Source organism: Protopterus annectens, chromosome 4.part1, assembly GCF_019279795.1.
Source record: "Protopterus annectens isolate FY-2018-M chromosome 4.part1, PAN1.0, whole genome shotgun sequence".
In the NCBI taxonomy this organism is placed as follows: Eukaryota; Metazoa; Chordata; order Ceratodontiformes; family Protopteridae; genus Protopterus; species Protopterus annectens.
Window position 1 is genome coordinate 416,116,630 of NC_056734.1, and position 25,922 is coordinate 416,142,551.

Consider the following 25,922-nt stretch of genomic DNA (forward strand, 5'->3'; position numbering starts at 1 on the left):
GTGGAATTTAAATACACCTCTGACCTTGGAAGAATTCTGCACAAGATAACTGCATTGATGGAAATAAAAATCAAAGAACTACGAATCTATCCCAGGCCACTGGTAAATAATCCTTGGAAGAAAGTTATGTCTTTGTTGGACACTCTGCAATAATCAATATTGGATCTCTGATAACTGATGTGTTAATTCTATATTTAATAACATACAGTGTATATAATAGAAAGTCAGGCTATTTTAAATATTGTATATAGTTTAAAATATTTAAAAATATTATGTAAGTGTTATTTTAATTGAAAATAAAAAAATATTTGAGGGGGAAAAAAAAGAAATGTTAGCTGTACAGAATGCTCTGACAGCCTTCAAGGACCATATTCTTCCAGGACAATTATTGGTAAAGATGGACAAACACAACTGTTATATGGTAAATAAACAAGCAGGGGGAAGCCCACTCATACCCTCTTTGTAGACTAGCCATGGCTCTGTTGAACGCAGCCTTGAGCTATCAAGTGCCCCTACAGGCTCAATTCCTGCCAGGAGAGCTAATTACACTGGCAGACGACTTAAGCAGACATTTCATGGACCCACAAGAGTGGAAACTGAAACCAAAGATGTTCAACATGTTGAGAAACAAATGGGGGAGCCCAGAGATAGACCTGTTTTCCTCCCCTCAGAACCACCAATTGGACAAATTCTGCACAAGGACTCCCCACAAACAAGCTTGGAAAGTGGATGCCCTGTCCTTCACCTGGAAAAACCTATCAGTTTATGCCTTTCCCCCTCTGCTTCTCCTCTCCAAAGTGCTTCTATAGATCAAACCAGATAAACCAAGGACAATACTGATTGCACCAGACTGGCCACGCCAACGCTGGTACACCCCCTCTTGCGCAGTGTGTCATTGCTGGCACCATGGCACCTGCCTCAGACCTCTGCCCTGCTGTCCCAGCAGGAGGGCCAGATTCTGCACCCACAGCTTCAAACCCTGAACCTTGCAGCCTGGCTAATTATCTGATCTCTCCGTTACCATCCCTCATTAAGCAAGTGATGGATGTCATTCTGGAGGCAAGGAGGCCTAGTACTAGAAAATCCTATGCTGAAAAATGGAAAAGATTCTCTTCCTGGAGCCAAACTCTGTGGATGGTCACAGCAGTACCCAGTTTACCTCATATGATTCAGTATTTAACGGAGATGCTTCACAAGGGCCTTTCCTTTTCTTCTATCAAAATTCATGCCTCAGCCATTTCAGCACATTACAAAGCAGAACCACCCCTCTTCTCTCATCCACTGCTGAAGCAATTCCTCAGAGGGGCCAAAAATTTAAGACCACTCAGGACAGCCCCTACTCCAGCCTGGGATCTTAACGTTGTATTGGAAAAGCTCACTCTACCTGCCATTGAGCCAGCTGCAAATGCAGAGTTGAAATTCCTTTCTTAGAAAACAGCCTTCCTTCTAGCCATCACTTCAGCAAGAAGGGTGTCTGAATTACAGACCCTCATGCCAGTGGAGCCTTTCATCATCTTTCATGCGGACAGGATGTCCCTCAGGACCAATCCTCATTTATGCCAAAGGTGGTATCCAATGTGGCCCTTAATCAGTCCATTCATTTGCCAACCTTTTCTAATCCACAGAACAAAAGGGAACGAATACTGCACTCATTGGATGTGCACAGACAACTTAGATTTTACTTGTACAGGACTAAGCCTCTCAGGAAATCTGAACAGCTGCTGGTTGCATTTGCTGCAGAGGCAGAGGGGAAGGCCATTTCAAAGCAAACCATTTCTAAGTGGATAGGCCATTGCATTAATTTCTGCTATAAGCACCATAGAAAACCTACCCCACAGGGTATAAGACCACATTCAACCAGGGCTGCATCTACCTCTACAGCCTTTCTCAGAGGTGTCCCTTCCAGGGATATCCTAGAAGCTGCTACCTGGAGTTATGTACTTACCTTCACCAAGCATTACCACCTGCCATTTTTTTCTAAATCCAGAGCTGGCTTTGCCACTGCAGTCTTGCAGGGCCTTATAGCTGGTCCTAATGCTATCTAATTGCCTCCTCCCATCCTTAGCTTTGAGAATCTACCCAAATGTGATGACTGCAACAGTGAAACATGAAGAACATAGTACAGTTGTGTACACTTACCATAAATGTAGATGTTCGAGTGTATTCACTGTTGCAGTCCTGGTTACCCTCCCTCCAACCCCCTGACTTCTATTGACTATACCTCTATTCTTGTTTACTATGCTTAAAGCTTTTTGGTGTATTTGCTTTTTTGTTGGAGGTGTAACCTTGTATATATAATTGCTTCCCATTATGGGGGCACCTGACATCTGGGGCAAGAAAAACTGATTTAATGGTGTCGGCTGCATGCTTTATACCCCTGACTACCTGATGTCATGGAAGATGAAACAGCAACCAATGCAGGACCCAAGACTATGATAATCAGGCCGACTGAGGGCTACTTGCAAGCAGATAACCCAAATGTGATGACTGCAACAGTGAATACACTCGAACATCTACATTTATGGTAAGTGTACACAACTGTACTTTCTTGAAGGAGCACATCAGTGAAGGAAATGAGGGTGAGAAGAAAATGAAAATGCTGTCATCTGTGTTAGCATGTCTGGCAGGAGATTTGTGTATATTCTTAGATTAACTTGTATGCCAGCATGTCTAATTGAGAAAAGTAAAACTTTTTTTAAATGTTGAGTGTTTCCCTGTTTGTACGGAGTGTTAAGGGAATCTGTCAGCGTTTGGATACATTTCCAATGGCACATGTTTGTGAGGGACATTCCAAAGTACTGTGGAGAATCAGCTGAACAGCAGGTGATGTCATTAGACTGTTCCTGGTTGCTAGGTGATTATTTGAACAGCTGATTGATAGGACAAATAACTTTTTCAAACAGATGACTTATTTTTAAAATAAGACAGTTGAGGCTGTTAAGCTGTGTAGTTAGTCAAGTGCTGCTGAGCAATTTGTGAAGAGTTGCAGTCAGTTACAGTGCTGTCCAGTGATATCTGAAGAAAAGAGAACTCACCAAAAACTGTAAGCCTGCCTTTGCCTTGCTGTTGTGCCTTAGATTAGATCAAGGGCAGTATTCTGAAGTTAGATTAGGAAAGTTTAGTTACTCTGAGAGTTTTTCTAGAATGATGGACTTCTATCCTACAGTTTAATTTTACATTTCTGGTGATTGAATGCTGCTTTTTCTTGAAAGTTATTGGTTTAGATTCTTGTAATCATTTTACTTATTAAATGGGTTTTATTACTTTACATTGCAGCTTGAAATCAGTGTCTTTCTTTAGAGATTATAGAGTATATTTATACCTGTTTGATATTCCCCAGGTCCCCTTGAAGGCCTGGCTGATGTTCTTCGTGTTTCACTGTTGCAGTCATTACATTTGGGTAATCCTGCTGGCAGATTGCCCTCAGTCGGCCTGAATTCCAAAGTCCTGGGTCCTGTGTCGGCTGCTGTCGCCCCTTCCCTGATGTCAGGTCGTCAGGGGTATAAAAGATGCGGCCGACGCCATTTTCTTTAGTCTTTCTTGCCACGCGGTGCCCGAAGCAGAAGCAGTTTGCAAGTGCCGGTTGGCCGACTCCTGAGATTTTCGAGTTCGAATTTCAGATCCAAAGTCTTCTATAAAGCTAAGTACCCCGTTGGGGAAACTTTTCTTGCTCCAGAACTGATGTCAGAAAAAGTTAATAATTGTATTTCTTGTGGTAAACAAATACCTCATAAGGACTTTCACTCTTACTGTATTCCTTGCCTAGGCCCTGATCATAATTTTCTGGGTTGTCGGTTTTGTGCTAGATTTAACCAACGCATTATTAAGCGTCGGTATGATTATGCTTTAAATTACTTTGGGCGCAGATTTAATTATCCAGAAATGTCGTCGGAAAGCCATCCGACTACCGGAGTTCACAAAAAACGCAAAGAAAAAGAAAGGCAGCCGAGGCCCAAAACAGACGATGAGGCTTCTCCTAAGCCAGTCGCCGGTTCACTGGTTCTCAGTGAGGCACTTTCGCAGCCCCTGATGACCACTACTTTAGAGTCGCAGGCCGCTACCGACTCCCACGTGGAGTTGGCCATGCCGCTGAAAACTCAAAGTATTGAAGCCTCTGACGTTAATCCATCAGATGGGTCTGGAGCCGCTGAGCAGGCACCGGATTCTGAGTGTGTATTCAGACCCAAGCATCTATACATTAAACTGACTTCAAAGACTAAAGCACCTTCAAAGAAAAAAGAAGCAACTTCAAGAGCCATGTGGACAGGCCTCCATGCCCAAAAAACAAATGTTCAAAATGGCCGAAGACTTGATTACCTTGATCAGGGGTTCCCATCCTCCTCCTGATAAAAGGCCTAGGCAAGAGACTGACTATGAATATTCAGATCAGGTTTCCATTTCTTCTGATTCCTCTTCTGATCAGGAATATTCTTTCCCCCCCCAATGAGGATTCTGATGCTGAAGAATCCATACCTTCAGCTTCTCCTCCTGAGTATTATTCTTTTGGGGAAACCTTACATACCATAAAGGGAGCATTTCCACTGGGAGAGCCAAGATTTTTCAGAGTCTAAAAAGTGTCTCAAGGATTTCCTGTTATTACCTCAGCACAAGCCACTAGCCATCCTTCCTGTGTTAGACATTGTAGATGCGTTTTCGGAGTCAAGCCTTACCCCTGACTCCTTGCCTCCAGCTCCTGTTAAGCCTGACAGATATTACAGGGTACCTGACTCACATAAATTCCTTTTTAAAAACCCTGCTGCAGTCCTGGAAACTATTTCTCAGGGTCCCAAGGGTGTTAAGACTTCCATGGCAAAAAACCCTACCCTTTCTGATAGGGACTCTAGGGCACTGGATAGATGGGGAAAAAAGGTTTACACATCTGCCACCTTGGCTATAAGGGACTTACACTGTCAGTTTCATATGCTCAAATATCAGCAACATGTCATGGCATTGCTTAAACAGAAAATGTTAAATTCTGAATGTGCAGAAAACAATGAAATGCAGGATATATTGCATGCAGCTGAACAAGTTGGAAAGCATACTTTGCAATTTGGTTTTGATTCTTTAGAGGCCTCCTGCAGGGCAGCAGTTACTGGTTCTGTAATTAGAAGGCATGCTTGGCTAAAGGAACAAAATCTGCAAGATCATGTTAAAAGTTAAATTATTAGATGCACCTTTACAGCATGATTCTTTGTTTGGTGTTAAGGCAGAAGAGGTGTTAAAGAAAATGGAGGACAAGGCTAAATCTATGCAAACGGTCAAATATTTCTTACAAGTACAGCCACCTAGGTTTAGTAGACACTGGCCAACAAAGAATTGGTCCTTTCCAGTGTCAGACAGACCTCAAAGGGGTAGACCCAGGCACCCTAGAGGCAGAACCCAGGCTCAGGGTTCATACAGGTCAAAGCAATGGGGTGCTTCTACCTCCAAAAGTGGAGAAGACAAATCACAACCTTACAGGAAACAGTCCCAATGTCTTCCCCCTGCCTGCACCAAGCACTTATTTCCTGGGAGCACCCTTAGAGGGAAAATTAGCACTTTTTTCTCAAAATTGGCACATTAGAATCCAGGACTAGTGGGTTCTAAATATCGTGTCACAAGGCTACAAGTTCCATTTCCATACCCTGCCAAAGACAAACGGCTGGCCAGATCTGCCAAAAAATCAATGGGCAGAGGCACAAAAACAAGTCTCATCCCTCATGGACATGATGGCCATTCAACAAGTGCCAGAGCAAGAGCGGGGACAAGGAATTTACTCAAGACTGTTCTTGGTACCCAGAAAGGACAAGGCCTGGAGGCCAATACTGGACCTATCTATTCTGAATACATTCCTGGATATACCAAAATTCAAAATGTTGACTTTGCAGCAACTACTGCCCATGCTGGGCAAGAACGTGTGGCTTGTAACTTTAGACCTAAAAGAGGCATACCTACATGTCCCAGTCAGACAAATATGCAGAAGATACTTCAGATTCAAGGCTGACTCAATGCATTACCAATTCTCTGCACTGCCCTTTGGCTAATCTACTGTGCCAAGGGTCTTTACAAAGTGCCTGGCACCAGTAATTGCATTCTGCAGACAGAGGAATACAAATATATCCTTACTTGGACGACTGTCTGATTCAAGCAGAGAACAAGGACATTCTTCTACAGCATCTGGCATTTGTGGAAAAACTTTTAACATGCCTAGGGTACACAGTCAACGAAAAGAAATCAAAACTAGTACCCTCTCAAGAGATAATATTCCTGGGTGCAAGCTTAAATACAACTGCCCAGATGGCTTATCTCACGCCAGACAAAGACAACTGACTACCTACTTCAAAATGGTAGCAACAAAGGCCTAGTTATCTGCAAGAAAAATTCTGCAGGCTTTGGGTTTCATGGCATCCTGCGCATCCTACTAATTCCATATGCAAGACTGCATATGAGGAAACTTCAATGGTACCTAAAAAGTGTTTGGACTCAACATTGCCACAGCCTGGAAACTATAATTACTCTCATTCCCTGCCTGCAACAGGAGTTTCGATGGTGGGCAAAGGCTTGTCACCAAAACAAGGGACAGCTGTTCACATTACCCCCAGCCAGGCAAACACTAACAACGGATGCGTCATGTTATGCCTGGGGGACCCACATGGCAGGAAAATGCATTCAGGGAACATGGACCTCAAACCAAATGCATCTACATATCAATCAAAAAGAGATGCTAGCTGTTCAAAATGCTCTGACAGCCTTCAAGGACCTTCTTCAACCAGGACAACTACTGATAAAGACAGACAACACCACGGACATGTGGTATATAAACAAGCAGGGGGAGCACACATTCTTACCCCCTTTGCAGACTAGCCATGACTTTGTGGGACACAGCATTGACTTACCAAGTACATCTGCAGGCACAATTCCTGCCAGGAAGGAAAAATACTCTGGCAGACGAACTAAGCAGAAACCTCATGGATCTCCACGAGTGGCAGCTGGATCCACAAGTCTTCAGCATGATAACAAGGAAATGATGCCCGGACATTGATCTATTTGCCTCCCCTCACAACTACCAACTATGGAGATTCTGTGCAAGGATTTATCACAGACAAGCATGGAAAATGGACGCCCTATCCTTCAGCTGGAAAAACCTATCAGTGTATGCCTTTCCCCCTCTGCCTCTCCTCCCCAAGGTACTCCTAAAGGTCAGACAGGAGAAGCCAAAGATGATACTGATTGCACCAGACTGGCCCCGCCAGTATTGGTACCCAATATTAAGGAGTTTGTCTCAATGCCCAGCTTGGACCCTACCACAAGTACCGCATCTACTGTCCCAGCAAAACAATGAGATCCTACACAGCCAGCTCAGGACTTTAAGCCTGGCAGCATGGCGGATAATGTAATCATACAAAACACACCTCTCAGCAAAGCTGTGATGGATGTCATTTTAGAAGCCAGAAGGCCTAGTACTAGAAAATCTTATGCTGGTAAATGGAAGAGATTCTGTGCTTGGAAGCAGGCACAAGGAACAGATACAGCTGTGCCAAATATTCCTCAGATTTTACAATACTTAACTGAGATGATGCTGGAGAAAGGTCTATCTTTCTCATCTATTAAAATTCATACCTCTGCCATTTCAGCTCATTACAATGCAGAGCCACATCTTTTCTCATCCCTTATTAAAACAGTACCTCAGAGGAGCCAAAAATGTAAGGCCTCCAAGGAGATCACTAATGCCTGCATGGGACCTCAACTATGTCTTGGAAAAACTCACCCTGCCTCCTTTTGAGCCAGCTGCTACTGCTGATTTAAAGTTTTTATCTTGGAAAACAGCTCTGCTCCTAGCAATAACTTCTGCAAGATAAGTTTCAGAGCTACAGGCACTCATGGCTGTGGAACCTTTTATCATTTTTTATCCGGACAGGGTCTCCCTGAGGACAAACCCAACATTTATGCCTGAAGTGGTGTCTAGTGTGGCTCTCAACCAAACCATTCATCTGACAACTTTTTATCCAAATCCACAGAACAAGGGGGAAAGAATTCTGCATTCTTTGGACGTACACAGACAGCTTAGATTCTACTTGGACAGAACCAAAGTTTTCAGAAAAACAGAGCAATTACTAGTGACATATGCTGCAGGATCACAAGGAAAGGCTATCTCAAAGCAGACGGTTTCAAAATGGATAGGCCACTGCATTTGTTTCTGCTACTTGTACCATGGAAAGCCAGTGCCTAAGGGCATTAGGCCACATTCCACCAGAGCTGCAACCACTTCAGCAGCCTTTCTCAGAGGAGTACCAACCAAGGACATTTTAGAGGCAGCTACTTGGAGTTCAGTGCACAACTTTACAAAGCACTATCATCTGCCACTCTACTCTAAATCCAGGGCAGGCTTTGCCACTGCAGTTCTACAGGGTCTCATAGCCCCCCCTAAGGCTGTTTAGCTCCAGCCTCCCAACCTTAGCTTTGGGAATCTACCCAAATGTAATGACTGCAACAGTGAAACACGAAGAACATAGTACAGTTGTGTACACTTACCATAAATGTAGATGTTCGAGTGTATTCACTGTTGCAGTCCAGGTTTACCCACCCGCCATCCCCCTTTTCTTCTGATAGAACCTATCTTTCCTTCTCTGATTTATACAACCTATGTGGTGTATTTGCTTGTAGATGAAGGTAAAGTTTATATTGGTGCATGTATTTATATATATATATATATATATATATATATATATATATATATATATCTATATATATATATATATATATATATATATATATATATATATAAATTTTGGTTACCCTTTTAGGGGGCACCTGACATCTGGGGCAAGAAAAACTAAAGAAAATGGCATCCCCACATCTTTTATACCCCTGCCGACGCAGGACCCAGGACTTTGGAATTCAGGCCGACTGAGGGCAACCTGCCAAAATGTAATGACTGCAACAGTGAATACACTCGAACATCTACATTTATGGTAAGTGTACCCAACTGTACTTTCTGATCATAGCTATCATTTATTTTGATATTTAATTTTAATAATTGGACATCCATTTAGAAGGGCATGAAGACACACTGATTGGTGGTAGCATTACCATATTATTTTGGGGAAGGGATACAGAAGTGTTGGATGTGTGAGATGTACATTTACTTTCAGTTTGAGTATAACAGAGGTCTTAAACTGGGACACATTGCTCTGTAGTGTATAATAAGAAAATACATTTGGGGTGGATGTGTATAGTCCAGTCCCAGGAAAATGGAGAGTGTTCCTGTTGTGCTCTTAGAGGAAAATTGTGAAATATTACTCTTGTTTAAGTGACAGTCTCATATTAGAGTCAGTAGTGAGGACTGAAGCTCCTAAGTTACTGATCCTAGATAGTAAGGGACTTCACATTTAATTGGTGTCAGTCCATTGGGATATTGGCCAGGCATCACACTTTCTTGGTGGCAGTCCGATGGGATATAGCCAGACCTCACATTTTATTGTTGGCAGTCCAGTGGGGTATTAGCCGGACTTCACATGTGTTGGTGGCATCGGTGGTATATAGCCAGACATCACATTTGGTTGGTAGCAGCAGTGGTATTTTTAATTGAATTCCAGTAGGCTGTGCGTAGTTGTCATTAAGGTGTGCACTCTTGACAGCCATGAGGTAAACATTCATTTCAGTCCACAACAGTTTTATTTTTTTTCTTTTGGTTAGATAGAATAGCAGGCTAGGATGTCAGCAGAATATTTTAGCAAACTGGCAAAGATCCAGTTGGCTAAGGAGTGTAAAGCCAGAGGACTGGTGAATACCAATCTGACCGAGGAAGCAGTGCTTTCAGCCTTGGTTACAGCCACAACTCAGCCCAGCCATTCGGAGGATATCCTTTCTGGTGTTGATGATGTGCAGCCTGCCAAGACGGGACAGTCCACCTTTTCTTCAGAGGACCTGCGCCTGGAGGTCAAATGTCTACAGACTGAGGAGAGACTTGTGTCTGGAGACGCAATGTCTAGAAATTGAGGAGATACTGTGCGCCTGGAGACCCATCATTTGGAGGCTGAGGAGAAGCAGCACTGATATGAACTGGAGGCTAACGAGAAACAGCATCAATGTGAAATGGAGGTCAGACATTTAAAAGCCAAGGAAAACGAGAGACAGTGTAAGGAGAATGATCGACAGCACTGGCATGAAGTGAAACTTATTACCCTTCGAGGTAGTCATGGAAGTAATGGGGAAGGGAATAACCAGACCCCAGAAGCTGTAAAGATCAGTAAGCTTTTTCCTCAGTACAGGGATGGGGATGACCTTGACAGTTTTATTCATATTTTTGAGAGGATATGTAGCAATATGATGTTGGCCCTGAGCTCTGGGTTCGGCTCCTGACCCCCTTACTCCATGGTGTAGCTGTTCAAGCCATGTCAAAATTGTCTGTAGATTGTTTGAATTATGTTAAAGTTAAGAACTGTCTTCTAGGTTGTTTTAAACTAACACCTGAAGCTTATAGAAAAAAGTTTTGTGAGCACAGATGCAAGGCAGATGAAAGTGTACGCGATTATATTGCTCACTTAAGTACTTACTTTCACAGATGGGTGAGGGGGTGTCAGGTCACCACTTTTGAGGGACTGGCAGACCTTTTGGTGAGGGAACAAGCCCTCAGTACTTTGCCTGATGACATGAGAGTCTGGTTAGCAGACCTTGATTGCAACTCTGCAGATGAGTTGGGGAGAAAAGGGGATCTCTACTTGGCAAGCAAAACACCACTGCATAGGCAAGGGATACCCAGTGCTGTGCATGGAGATAAGGGAACCCATTAGGGATAGTCTAAACCACTCCAACAGAGTACACCAGTAACAGGGGAACTACTAATCCAAGTGCTCGGTTAGTGATTAAATGTTTCAAGTGTAACCAGAGGGGACACACAGCAGGTAGATATCCATCAAGGCAAGGTGAGGGAGCCAGCAAGTGATGATGACAAACCGCCAGTGGTAAGTTGTTTAGAAACAACTGGGGTACCAAATTATCACCAAATATATATATTCTATCATAGATGGCAAATAGGTAACTGTTGATAGGGACACACCTTCTGATATAACCATTGTGAGGCCTGCAGTGATTAGTGAAGAGCAGTACTTGCTTGGGCAGTCCACTCCAGTCAGATCATTGGGTGAGACCCTGTTCCATATACCTTTGGCTAGGGTTCATCTTGACTGGGAGGATGGAAGAGGAAGCAAGCAAGTAGGTGTGTTTGAGGATATTCCTGCAGATGTCCTGATTGGGAATGACTTTGATGATGCAGTACCTTATGTAGATGCAGTGACACACAATCAGGCTTGGAGAAAGGCATATACGTCTGGTATTGTGGAAGAGAGCCAGAAAGATCTCATACCTGAAGCTGGGATTGGCATTACTGGCTGTTTCAGAGAAGGTGCTATCTGGTAGCAGTAAGTCTGAAAGTGAGCCATGGATGCTGGTGGGTACTGATGTTCCCTTGGACACTGTGACTGTGAGGATGGAGGTGAGTGGTGATACCCAGAGTGATAGCAAGGCACAGCTGTCGGAAGTGACTAGGCATCCTGCAGAAGAGGAGCTGGGGAAGGTCACGAAGGTAGAGTTGAGACAGGCTCAACTTATGGATCCTACATTACAAAACTGGAGGGAGATGACTAAGGGGACACCTGTGGCTCAAGGAAGAGGGGAGTCTGTATACTGGAACAAAGGTTTGCTGTATAGAGAATGAAGTCCTAGAGGTGAGCTAGAAGGTGAAGTAATACAGCAGTTGGTAGTGACTAGAGCTTACCATCTGCCACTTTTAGTCATAGCACATGACATTCCTTTCTCAGGTCATATGGACATAAGATGTACTAAGAGATGTGTTATGCAAACTTTCTGTAGGCCTGGAATTGCAAGGGATGTGGTAAAATATTGTAGGACTTGTGAACAGTGCCAAAAAGTTGGTAAAGCAGGGGAAAAGGCTAAGGCTCCGTTAATGCCTTTGCCTGTTGTTGAAGAGCCATTTCAGCGAGTGGCCTTGAATTTGTGGGATCCCTGAGTACTCCAAGTTCTACCAGAAAGAAATGCATCTTGATGATGGTAGACTATCCTACTAGATAACCTGAGGCAGTGGCTATGTCATCTATTGAGGCAGAGAAGGTAGTAAATGCTTTGCTAGAAATCTTCAGCAGAGTAGGCTCTCCACAGGAAATGTTGACTGAGGTGTCAGCTTCACATCAGACCTGCTGACTTGTCTGTGGAAGCGTTGCGGTGTGAAACATCTAAAGACCACCCCCTACCATCCTCAGACTAATGGTCTTGTGGAGAGGTTAAACTCTACACTGAAGACTGCTATGGGCATTTGCAGACCAATTAAAAAGAGAGTGGGACAAGTATTTGCCCCATCTGTTATTGGCGTACAGGGATGTACCGCAGGAATCTACAGGTTTTTCATCCACTGAGTTGTACATTCATAGTGTGAGGAGGGCCTTTACATTTAATTTGAGATGAGTGGGAAGGTGAGAGTGAATCTCACAGAGTTTTGTGGATTATGTTCTCAACTTTCAGACAAGACCTAAGGAGCTCATGGGTTTAGCTCAAGAGAACCTAGCAGTGGCCCAACAACAAAAGAAGGTGTGGTATGACAGGAATGCTGGAGCCCGAGAGTATGTTCAGGGACAGAATGTGATGGCACTTGTTCTTGTTAGACATAAATTACAAGCAGCTTGGGAGGGACCCTTTGAGGTGGTGAGGGAAATCCATGACATGAATTACATGGTAAACTTGGTAGATAGAAGATAAGGGCACAAACTGTATCATGTGAATATGATGAAACCTTATGACAGGGAGGCCGTAGTATTGAGCATTCATAGTGGATGGCAAGAAGAGTCTGAAAGGGATATGGTAACTAATCTTTTGGGCGAGGCTAGGATTAGTACCTCTGTGGAAGAGATCATCATATTGCAGCAGTAAGCTACTAATTAAGTCCGCAAGATAAAAATGGTATTGCATGAATTTGGGGATATTCCCACAGGGAAACCTGGGTGTACTGACTTGGTGCAGCACCATGTGGGCACAGGACCCCAAAAACCTATTAAGCAGGTTCCTTATAGAATACCTGAAAGAGTGAAGCAGATTGTGAAAGAAGAAATAAGGGAAATGCTGGAACTGGGGGTAATTCAAGAGTTTAACAGTCCTTGGGCTTCCCCAGTGGTGCTAGCACCAAATTGTATGTAGACTAGCAGAAATTAAATAGTTGCACAGAGTAGGATGCATACCCCATGCCAAGGACAGACAAAACCCTTAGAACAGCTGGATGAGTCTAGGTATCTGACCAGTATTGATTTGAATAAGGGATGCTGGCAGGTACCCTTGACTTCTGCTGCTAGAGAAAGGTTAGCTTTTGTAACCCCTTATGCATTGTATTAATTTACTAGGATTGTTTTTGGAATGAAAAATGCCCCAACATCTTTCCAGAGGCTAGTAGAATGTATCTTGGTAGGAGAAGGGGGATATGCTGTAGCATACTTGGATGATATCGTTATTTACAGCCATTCCTGGCAGGAACCGCTCCAACATGTTCGGGAGGCCTTGGATAGATTAAGTAGGGCAGGATTAACCATTAAACCTAGTAACTGTCAAGTGGGTATGGCAGAGGTCACTTACTTAGGACAAGAGTGGGAAGTGGTAAAATTAGGCCAGAACCTGTCAAACTGGACAAGGTAGTGTGGACCACAGATTGTGAACAGGCATTCCATAAACTTAGAGATTTTGAGAGGACCCCCCTGTAGCCAACCGAGATTGCAATAAAGAATTTATTGTACAGGTAGCTGCTTCAAATTATGGGGTGGGGGCTCTGCTCAGACAAATTTCTGCAGAAGGAGAAGAGCACCTAGTGGTATATCTGAGCTGTAGAATCCAACCTAGAGAAGAGTATTCTGCAGCCATGGAGAAAGACTGTTTGGCCATAGTGTGGGCATTGTAAAAGCTGCACCCCTGTCTTTATGAGAAAAAAATTCACTGTACTCACAGATCATAACCCTTTAACATGGCTTAGTAGGGTCAGTAAGCAAAATGCTAAGTTACTGAGGTGGAGTCTAGGATTGCAAGCATATGATATGACCATACAGTATCACAGTGGGGTTAATAATGCCAGTCTGGATGGATTGTCCAGTAGAGGAGTGGGTTAATATTCCCAGATAGACCCATTTTTCTCAAGTGTCTGTTTTCAAGGGTCACTTGAAAATCATGTTTGATTCATGGGGGTGGGATGAGAGGAAAATGAAAACACACTTCTGTCTTAACATTTCTGGCAGGAGATTTATGTATATTCTCAGATTAACTTGTATGCACTGTGTCTAATTGAAAAACTGTAAATAAGTTTTTAAATGTTGAGTGTTTCCCTGTTTGTACAGACTGTTCAGGGAATATGTCAGTGTTTTGTTACATTTTTAATTGCACATGTTTGTGAGGGACATTCTAAAGTACTGTGTAGAATCAGCTGAACAGTAGGTGATGTCATTAGTATGTTCCTGGTTACTAGGTGATTATTTGAACAGCTGATTGACAGGAAACAACTTTTTCAAAGAGCTGACTGTTCTTTTTAAAATAAGACCATTGAGACTGTTAAGCTGTGTAGTTAGTCAAGTGCTGTGTAGAGTTGCAGTCAGTTACAGTGCTGTGCAGTGACACCAGAAGAAAAGAGAACTCACCAAAAGCTGCAAGGCTGCCTTTGCCTTGCTGTTATGCTTTAGATTAGGTCAGGGACAGTGTTCTCCAGTTAGATTAGTAAAGTTTAGTTACTCAGATAGTTTTTCTAGAGTGATGGAATTCTATCCTACAGTTTAATTTTACATTTCTGGTGATTGACTTCTGGTGTTTATTCAGAGTTATTGATTTACATTCTTGTAATCATTTTACTTAACTGATTTTCATTACTTTACATTGTGGCTGGAAATCAGTGTTGTTCTTTAGAGATTAGAGTGTGTTTATACCTGTTTGATGCTCCTCAGGTCCCCTTGAATTCCTGGCTGGTCTGGTCATAGCTATAATTTATTTTGATATTTAATTTTCATAATTGGACATCTCTTTAGAAGGGCATGAAGACACACTGATTGCTGCTAGCATTACCATATTTTTTGGGAAAGTGACACAGCTGGAAATCTGTGCCAGGCCTTCCCAGAAGTGTTTGGGTGTGTGAGATTTAAATTTACTTTGTGTGAGTGTAGCAGAGGTCTTAGACTGGGACACATTGCTCTGAAGTGTGTAATAAGAACATACATTTGGGGGGGACAGATGCATTTAGTCCAGTCCCAGGAGAATAGAGTGTGTTCCTGTTGTGCTGTTAGGGGAACATTGTGAAATATTACTCCAGTTTAAGTGACAGTCTGATAATAGAGTCAGCAGTGAGGATTGAAGCTCCTTAGTTACTGACCCAGGGTAGAGTGAAGTCAGTTTAATTGGTGCCAGTCTAGTGGGATATTGGCCAGACGTCACATTTAATTGGTGGCAGTCGGGTGGGATATAGCCAGCCCTCACATTTTATTGGTGGCAGTCCAGTGGGATATTAGCCAGACGTCACAGAGGGCTCTTCTGTAAGCGCAGTCAGGACGACTCCTAGTGAACACAGACAACATCATAGTCATGATATACAAATGGGGAGGCACCAGGTCTTACCAGTTGTGCAGATTAGCACAGGAGGCATGGAGCTTAGCCACCCAGATGGGCATCTCCCTCACAGCCACATATATTATCTCATAGGATAATGTGCTGGCAGACTCCCTAAGCCTCTCCTTGGATGACCTCTACTAATGGACTCTGAACAGACAAATCTTCCAGGCAATCACTCTTCATTGGGACACACCACAGATAGACTTCTTTACATCATCAACCAACCATCAGCTTCCCCATTTCTGCACCAGAGAACCTTGTCCTTCGGCATGGAGGGCAGATGCCTTCTCCCATTTGACGTGGAAGTTCCTTTACACCTTTCCTCCAGTACCTCTACGTCCAAAAATTCTTCTAAAAGCACAAAAGGAAGCACCCAAACTCTGTTTACTGGATCCCTTTTGGCTGAGACAACATTTGTTTCCCCTGACAAAGTGAAATTACAGGAAAATATAGCTATAAGTGGACCTTATCACTCAATGAAAATGATTGCTTCTCCACCCAAATCTCTCCTCACTCATCTTGCCTCTGTGGAAGATAAGATTCTAATCCCTCAAAGGCAACTATTGTCTGAGGAGATTGTTCAAGTCCTACAGGAAGCCAGGATACTTACTACAAGAAAATCTTACACAGCTAAATGGAAACTGTTTTCTTATTGGTGCCACAACCACATTCAGGGCCAAGTCTAAATAGGGATCCCTGATGTCCTACAATATATGTGAGTACTTCTTCTTTCAGGCATGGTTTACTTTTCTGCCAAAGCTTACTTGTATGCCATCAATGCCTGCCTCCCTCTCAACCCCCGCTTATGGCCAGAGCAGAGGTCAACGTTTTCCTGAGAGGAGTAGACACCAGGTCTATCTTGGAAGCTGCTACTTGATCCTGTGTACACACCTTCACCAAACACTACAGAAATAGATGTTTTCTCCAGGTCTAGGGCTGCTTTAGTTAATTCTGTCCTGTCTTGGCTGCTAGATAGCTCATCTGCTCAAACTACTCTTCTTTCTACCTCCTTGAGCTCTGGGAATCACTCGTATGTCAGGAATACTGCAACAATTTTAGTCAGGACATAGTACAGTTGTGTAAGAACTTAGCATAACAGTAGATGTCCTACTGATCACTCTTGCAGTATTTCTTCCCATCCTCTTCCTCTTCTCTTGCTTACTTCACCCTTCTCTGCCCCATCTGCTATCAGTTCTACTCTGCTACATGGAAACAGGTGAGTTAACTTACCTATTTGAGCTACACCCCTCCTAGCTGACTGGTCTGTCTCTCAGTAGTCTTTAGGCTGCTGTCTTGGAAGTAGTCTGAAGTACATGCTCGTACATCTGTCATTATACCCCTATGCTTACAAGCTGAGGTCATGTGTCAGATGGATGACTTCAGGAAGGTAAAGTTTTGGTAGCCTGGCCAGATGTCAACAGTGACAACCCATATGTCATGAATACTGCAGCAGTGATCAGTGGGACTTCTGCTGTTATGTTAAGTTCTTATACAAGTGTACCTTTTGAATACATTTCTAAGCTCTAAATGACACATTAATGTGCATTCAATGTAAGTCAAAACTTATCCGTTTTTATCCCCGTGTCCTGGTTAGCATTTACTTCAAGTAAAATGTCCCTTGCATAAGGGTAACAGGGGTGGTCACATTCATAATGTATAGAATGGCTTTTTGCTTTATTTTACTTGTCTGGTAAAAATTTTGCATGTCACTGTAGTTATACGATTGTGGCTAATCTGACAAATGCAGCACAATAGCCTAATAATAGTGGTTTACATTATTTTTACCAAGAATTTACCAAAGTTACTAAACATCCACATTTCTTTCTGTAGAGCACCTCACAGATAAGACATTGCATTTGTGAAAGCCAAGCCAACATTTTTTGTACTGTTAAGGTACTTAATATTTAAAATAAAGTGACGTTCTTAGAACAAAAATTGCTAACAATAACAGCTTCTTGCTTGATTATATTTTCACAGGATTTGCCCAACAATATGATTCATCAGGTACCCATAAAATCATTACCCCAGGAATGGCTTTGGTGCGAAACATGGTGTGATGAGGCATCTAAAAAGAAGGCCAAAACTATAGATCTGGTAAGGATGAAAATACCATGGACGTTTTAATTTAAAACCAGTTGTTCTGACATTTTCTTGAACAGCAGTTAGAGCATGCTGTGTAATTCAGTCAGTCCTCAGTCACTAGAGCTGAACTCTATTTTTAAATGCTTCTTTCATCTCTTATGTAATACACAGAGTTATCACTGTCAATTTTATTACCCAAGAGACAGACTTCCCATTTTGTTTTGACTGAAAGAGTACCACATTAAAAGTAACACAGTCTCTTGAGAGAGTGTTTTTTAGCTGTCTTCTCCTAGGGTTTTTGCTGTATGGGTATCCTTGTCTAATTCTTGTCTTCCTTCCTGCTTTTAAAAAAGGGCAACACCATATGTGATCCTGGTGACTTTAGACAATGAAAAGAGTTACAGGTTGTGTGAAAACATGCCTGGCTTTATATTTGAGTATGATTTTTTGCTTGATGTGTTTTTTGAAAATGTATTTTATTTTTTGTTTACCGAGTCAGTTGGCTGTTCCAAGGATCCTTTTCTACAATCACCCAGGTGCCAAGGCACAAAGTAACAATGCTGAAGATAAAATGAAATGCAATTACATCAGTCAGTATCAAATTTGGAAAAATGTTTAGGTTGTTAAATTTTACAGTGGTTGAGAACCAAAACTAGTTTTACGGAAGTTGAAATTATACATATTGCGAAGTAAAGATAACATGTCACAATGGTATGTAAAATTTCACAAACACTGATATCTTATCCACAGCAATTGAGGTACATTCACTGTAACTGAGAGCAGTAACACAGAAGAATCCATTTGAAACAGTATTAACTCAAATTCTGAAGTTTAGTGATAGATATTTCACAGCTAATGATCTAAATCAGATACTTATGTTTGCAAAGTGGAAGTAATCTGAATTGATAAACGATGCAGTAGAAAAGTACGTTATTCATAATCTCCTGGCTACTGCAAACATTAGGAAATAATGTAGCGCCAAGTTAAGTTATTGCCCCCTTTTTACTGATTTTCCAAGTAAGTGGCATTGCAGTCATCTTTTAGGATTGGTGTAACTCTTCCAATCGTTTTCAGTGTTGCATTTTTATGTGAATGTTTACTTAATGGCAGGTCATCAGTGGTAGGTATAAACCTTTTTTTTTTTTTTTAAACTCCTTAACAGTAAGTTGCTTCCTTCTCATAGGTCATGATCGTTGTTACTTTGCCTTTATACCCTCTCCTTTTTTGTGATACATTCAGCTTTGTAGGTTCCCCATTTAGTTTTTGCTTTAATCACTTACTTTTCAGGTAAGTTAATGATTTTGTGTATGTACCCTCTCTCTCTGTGTATTAACAGTTAAAGTAAAATGGAAGTCATCTGGTTTTAAAAGGTGAGACTTTCAGTCATAAAATATCAGTATAGGATAATAAGTTCTTGATAAGTTTACAGCCAAGTAAACCATCAAGAAGATCAGTCATGTTACCCATTAGAGATGTAAGACTAGTGATGTCTTCCATTAAGCAGCTAGAGATATAATTTCACTATGTATACCAGGTGAAAATTTACAATTGCTCATTCTACCATAGAGGATGGTTTAGGCGGGTGACTGGGAAGTACTGTGCTTGAAGTATAAGGCAGCCTGTTCCACAAATTTGTTGGTTTAGATACCTGCCATAATCTCTGTTTAGAACCTCAGCATTTAGAGGTTGGCTATAGACTTGAGAAGAGAACTGGGAGGGTGGAAAAGGAAGCCAGCAAGTAGGTGTGTTTGAGGATATCCCTGCAGATGTCCTGATAGGGAATGATTTTGATAATGGAGTACCATGTGTGCACGCAGTTACATGCCGTCAGGCTTGGAGACAAGCATGTGGGTCTGGTAGCCTGGGAGAGACCCAGAAAGACCACATACTTGCAGCCAGGACTGGTGAGGTGGTTACTTCAGGGAGGGAGCTACCCTGTAGCAGTCAGACTGAAGGTGAGCCACTGCTGCTTGTGGGTACTGATGTTCCCTTGGACAGAGTGACTGCAAGGGCAGAGGTGAGTAGTAGTACCCAGGCTGACAGTGATGCATCGCAGTCAGAGGATACCAAACTAAACTTCTTGTGGAAAGGGAGCTGGGAAGGGTTGCAAAGAGAGTTGAGACTGGCTGAGCTCTCAGACCCTACATTACAAGGCCTGAGGGAGGTAGCTAGTAAGGCACCTAATTCTCAAGGGAAGGAGGAATCTGTATACTGGGACAAAGGGTTACTGTATAGAGAATGGAGTGCTAGAGTGTGAGAGAATACAGCTGTTGGTAGTGCCCAGAGCCTACCATCTGTTACTTCTAGCCATACCCCATGATATTCCCTTGGCAGGTCATATGGGCATAAAACGTACAAAGAGACGTATTATGCAGAACTTTTATTGGTCTGGGATTTCTAGAGATGTAACGGTACTTCAGGACCTGTGAGCAGTACCAAATAGTAGGCAAGGCAGGAGACCAGAGTCTTCGTATTTCTGCGTCGGATGCTGTCTCTTCTTCCATGACATCAGGGGTATAAAAACAGGCAACCGATGCCATTACATCAGTCTTTCTTGCTGAGGAGGAGCCCAAAACAGAAGCAGTTTGCAAGTGCCGGTTGGCCACTACCTGAAATTTTCGTTTTTCGAGATGATAATCCTGAAGTCTTCTAAAGCTAAGTACCCCATTGGAGATCCTTTTTTCTTGCTGTAACCGATGTCAGAAAAAGTTAACAATTGTCTTGCCTGTGGAAAGCAAATACCTCACTGAGATTTTCATTCTTACTGCGTCACCTGTTTAGGCCCAGACCACGATGTCCCTTGCTGACGGTTTTGTGCCTTAACGCCCGAACCATTCGTCGTCGGGCTATTTTTGTTCCTAAATTCTTTCTCTCTCGATCTCTGTATTCCGAAATTGCTTCTATAAGCCATCTGACTACCAATCTTCTGAATAAACGTAAGGATAAAGACAGAGACAGACCGCATAGGTCCAAAACCGCCGACAATGCTTCCATTAAGCTAGACGCCAGTACTCAGTGAGGCACCTTTTCAGCCCCTGATGCCCGCTTCTATGGAGTCGCAGGCCTCTGCTGAGACCCATTCGGAGTCTGGTATGCCACGAGATGCTTTTTCGACTGTGGAAACAGTGGATGTCTCTACCTTGGATGGTTCAGGAGTGCTTTGTAGGCACTAGCCTCTGAGGGTGTTTTCCGACCTACCGATGTTCGAATCAAACCAACTTCTTTTTTTGCCAAAACTACTGAGTTTCTTAGGCCCGGAGAATGCACTACACTTAGAAAACCGATGACCAAAGCACATACTCAGGCCCCCATGCCACAAAAGCAAATGCTTAGAATGGCTGAAGACCTTATAACGCTAATTAGGGGAAACCAGACTTCCCCTGCTAAGAGACAAAGAATTCAGTTGCCTTCAGATTCCACAGACCAGGAGTCCGATGACTCTGACCTTTCTGATTATCAGGACATGCCCTTATCAGCCTATGAGGATTCAGATGTAGAGGAATCCATTCCCTCTGCCTCCCCTCCAGAGGATTTCTCTTTTGGTGAAACCTTGCATACTTTGAGAGCATTTCCATTGGGAATGCCAAGACTATTCTCAGTTCAAAAAGAGACTCAGAGAATTTTTTTAGCTACCTCAGCACAGGCCTTTAGCTATTCTCCCTGTCCTGGATGATGTTTTCATGGAATCCAGTCTTACTCGAGACACCTTACCTCTGGTCCCTAGGAAACCTGACAGGTACTACTGAGTACCCAATTCCCACAAGTTTCTTTTCAATAATCCTACTGCTGATCCAGAGATCATTTCCCAGGGACTTAAAAGATATTAAGGCTACTACATCCAAAAATCCTACACCTTCGGACAGGGATTCCAGAGCTTTAGACAGATTGGGTAAGAAGGTCTATACCTCTGCAGCTCTTAGGGCATTGAATTGCCAGCTTCACATGCTGAAGTACCAGCAACATATTATGGAACTCGTTAAAGAAGAAAATGGCAATATTTCCAGATTGTGCAGAAAATACAGATTTGCAAGAGTTTATGCATTCTGCAAACCGAGTTAGTAAACATACTTTGCAGTGTGGCTTTGATGCCCTAGAAGCATCTTGCAGGGCCGCAGTCACTGGCTCTGTACTGAGAAGACATGCTTGGCTGAAGGAGCAGACCTTGCCAGATCATGTCAAATCCATATTACTAGATGCTCCTTTAAATAAGGACATTTCATTTGGCACCAAAGCAGAAGTTCTTAAAAAGATGGAAGAAAAAGCTAAATCTATGCTACAGTCTCAGGGTATGCAGAGATCTAAGCAATGAAGTGCTCCCACCCCTAAAACAGGGAGTGGTAAGCCACCTCCCTATGGAAAAAGTTCACAATGACTTCTCAGCTCTACTTCCCAGCCCCGCCCAATTGCTTGTGCCCCTAGGAGGAAAACTTGCCCTTCATGCAAAAAACTGGATGTCCATCACTCAGGACAGATGGGTCCTCAACATTGTATCCCAGGGGTACAAATTTTTATTTTCATTCACTGCCAACCCCAAGCGGGTTTCCAGACCTTCCTCCAAACCAGTGGCCAGAGGCTCAAAACCAAGTTCTTTCCCTGCTCAACATCAAAGCTATTCAGCCAGTTCTAGTAGAACAAAGGGGTCAGGGTTCTACTCCAGACTGTTCCTGGTACCCAGGAAAGAGGGCTCTTGGCACCCAATCCTGGATCTTTCAATTCTCAATACCTTCATGGTGGTACCAAAATTCAAGATATTACCCTGCAACAGCTTCTCCCTATGCTAGCCAGGGATGCCTGGTTAGTCACCCTAAACTTAAAAGAAGCTTATTTGCACATCCCCATCAGGGAATCATGCAGGAAATATCTGTGTTTCAGGGCAGGATCTATGCATTATCAGTTCTCTGCACTTCCCTTTGGCTTATCTACTGCACCCAGGGTTTTCACAAAATGCCTGGCTCCAGCCTTTGCATACTGCAGGCAGAGAAATATCCAAATTTACCCGTACTTGGATGACTGCGTGATTCAGGCGGACAGCCAGGAATTGCTGCTTCAGCACCTGGCATTTGTAAAAAAAACTTCTCACTTCATTGCGGTACACCATCACGAAAAGAAATCACAACTAGTGCCCAGTCAAAAGATTGTATTCCTGTGAGCAAGCTTGGACACAACTTCCCAAATGGCATTTCTCACTTCAGAAAAACAGGTCTGTCCGACAGACTACTTCAAATAAATGGCCACCAGAACCCAGCTAACTGAAAGAAAAATACTACAAGCCCTAGGGTTCGTGGCCTCATGTATTCTGCTAATTCCATATGCAAGACTGCATATGAAGAAACTTCAGTGGTACTTAAGCCTTTGGTGCCATCATTCTCAGGACCTGGAAACCGTCTTTCCTGTCATACCTTGTCTGAGGGCAGAGGTCCTTTGGTGGGCAGAAGCATGCAACCACAACAAGGGATTGCATTTTATTCTACCCCACGCCGCCCAAATCATGACCACAGATGCACCAGACTATGCATGGGGGGCCCACATGGCTGGCAAATGCATTCAGGGCCACTGGAACCCAAGCCAAATTCTCCTGCACATCAACCAAAAGGAGATGCTAGCTGTACAGAATGCTCTGACAGCTTTCAGATACCTAATCCTTCCAGGACAACTGCTGATAAAAGCGGACAACACCACAGTTATGTGGTACATAAACAAGCAGGGGGGGACCCATTCTTACCCACTCTGCAAGTTAGCCATGACTTTGCGGAGCACAGCTTTGGACAACCAAGTCCAACTACAAGCTCAATTCCTGCCAGGCCAACAAAATTCACTTCCATACGACTTAAGCAGAAATCTCCTAGACCCACACAAGTGGAAATTGGAGCCCAGCACCTTCAACCCTTCTGATCCAGAGGTGGGGGACCCCAGAGGTGGATCTCTCTGCCTCCCCCCACAACCACCAGTTAAGCAAATTCTGCACCAGGAACCCTCACAGCAGGGCCTGGAAGGTGGATGCCCTATCCTTTCAATGGGAAAACCTCTCAATCTATGCCTTTCCCTTCTCTCAAGAGTACTACTCAAGATAAAGGAAGACAGGCCAAGGACAATTCTGATTGCCCTGGACTAGCCACGCCAGCACTGGTACCCACTCCTGTGCAGCCTGACAATGGTGCCACCCTGGCACCTACACCAGACCCCTACCCTGCTATCACAGCAAGAGGGACAGATTTTGCATCCACAATTGCAAACCCTAAATCTTGCAGCCTGGCTTATTCCTTAAATACTCTACCAGCAACCCTAAGTAAACAAGTGCTGGACGTCATTCAGCCAGAAGGCCTAGTACTATGAAATCCTATGCAGAAAAATGGAAAAGATATTGTTCTTGGATTCAGTCTAAAAGAAAGGATACAGCAGTGCCCTCCTTACCTCTAATCCTGGATTACCTAGCAGAGCTACTCCACAGAGGCCTATCCTTCTCCACCATTAAGATTCATGCCTCTGCCATTTCGGCTCATTACAATACTGAGCCACCTCTATTTTTTTTTTCACCCTCTCATCAAACAGTTCCTGAGAGCAGCCAACAACTTAAGGCCCCCAAGAGGAGCACCCACCCCTGCTTGTGACCTTAACTTTGTACTGGAAAAGCTCATGCTTCCCGCTTTTGAACCTGCTGCTTCAGCAGAGTTAAAATTCCTCTCTTGGAAAACAGCATTTCTTCTAGCCATCACTTCAGGCACTGATGGCGGTGGAACCCTTTATTGTCTTTATTGTCTTCCATGCTGACAGGGTTTCCTTCAGGACTAACCCGTTTTTTATGCCTAAGGTGGTGTCCATTGTGGCCCTAAACCAATCCATCCATTTGCCAACCTTCTTCCCTATCCCTCAGAATAAAGGGGAAAGGATTCTGCACTCTTTAGACATGCACAGACAGCTTAGGTTCTACCTTGATAGGACTAAGCCTTTCAGAAAATCTGACCAGCTGCTAGTCAGCTTTGCAACAGGGGCAGAGGGCAAGGCCACTTCTAAACAAACCATTTCCAAGTGGATAGCACACTGCATTCATTTCTGCTTCAAGCACCTTGGGAAACCAACCCTTCCGGGGGTCAGAACACATTTCACTAGGGCTACTTCTACCTCTACAGCATTTCTCAGTGGAGTCCCTACCAGGGGCATTCTGGAAGCTGCAACCTGGAGTTCTGTACACACATTCACCAAGCATTTTACCACTTAACTATCTTTTCCAAATCCAGGGCAGGATTTGCTACAGCTGTCTTGCAGGGCCTATAGCCAGCCCTAACTCTTCTTGACTGCCTCCACCCTTCCTCAGCTTTGGGAATCAACCCACGTGTGATGACTGCGACAGTGAAACACGAAGAAAATAGTACAGTTGTGTACACTTACCATAAATGTAGATGTTCGAGTGTATTCACTGTTGCAGTCCTGGTTTCCCTCCCTCCAGCACCCTGGTTTTCTCTATCTTTCTATCTCTCCTCTCTATGGCTATTCCTAATGGTATTGGTATTTACTTTTTACTGGCGGTGGTTTCCACACCATATACTAGCTCCCTATTTGGGGGCTCCTGACATTTGGGGCAAGAAATACTGATGTAATGGTGTCGGCTGCCTGTTTTTATACCCCTGACATCATGGAAGAAGTGACAGCATCCGACGCAGAAATACTATAAGACTCTGGTATTCGGGCCGACTGAGGGCTACCTGCAGGCAGATAACCCAAGTGTCATGACTGCATCAGTGAATACACTTGAACATCTACATTTATGGTAAGTGTACACAACTGTACTTTGCAGGCAGCTTGGGAGGGGACCCTACAAGGTGGTAAGGAAGGTCAGTGATGTTAACTACATGGTAGAACTGCTAGGCAGGAGGCAGGGGCACAAACTGTACCATGTTAACATGAAACATTACCGTGACAGGGAGTCCCTTGTGCTAAGTATTTGCAGTACAAGGCAGGAGGAGTCTGAGGGGGATCTATGAGTGCAGGAAGCCAGCCAGCCAAATCCCAAATTATTATGGTAGAGTCTAGGGTAGCAGGCATATAATGGGACAGTGCAGCACTGTACTGGGGTCAGCAATGCCAAGGCAGCTGGAATCACAAGACATGGAATGGGGTAAGGTATTCCTAGATAGGCTCAACCCTCTCAAAGAATATTTCTCAAGGGTCACACAAAAAACTAGCTTGAGTTTTCGGGGGGGGGGGCATGTCACACTGCACCCCAG

General features: G+C 43.4%; 1 protein-coding gene across 1 annotated transcript in view; it reads left to right on the top strand.

Moving 5' to 3' along the window:
* The window catches only part of UGGT1 (UDP-glucose glycoprotein glucosyltransferase 1), a gene marked incomplete in the record, with an annotated part of 2,149,769 nt that overhangs the window by 1,925,669 nt on the left and 198,178 nt on the right, over positions 1–25,922 (top strand). The window contains 1 exon segment of the mRNA XM_044070228.1: positions 17,596–17,712. Coding sequence (XP_043926163.1) covers positions 17,596–17,712 — 117 coding nt within the window.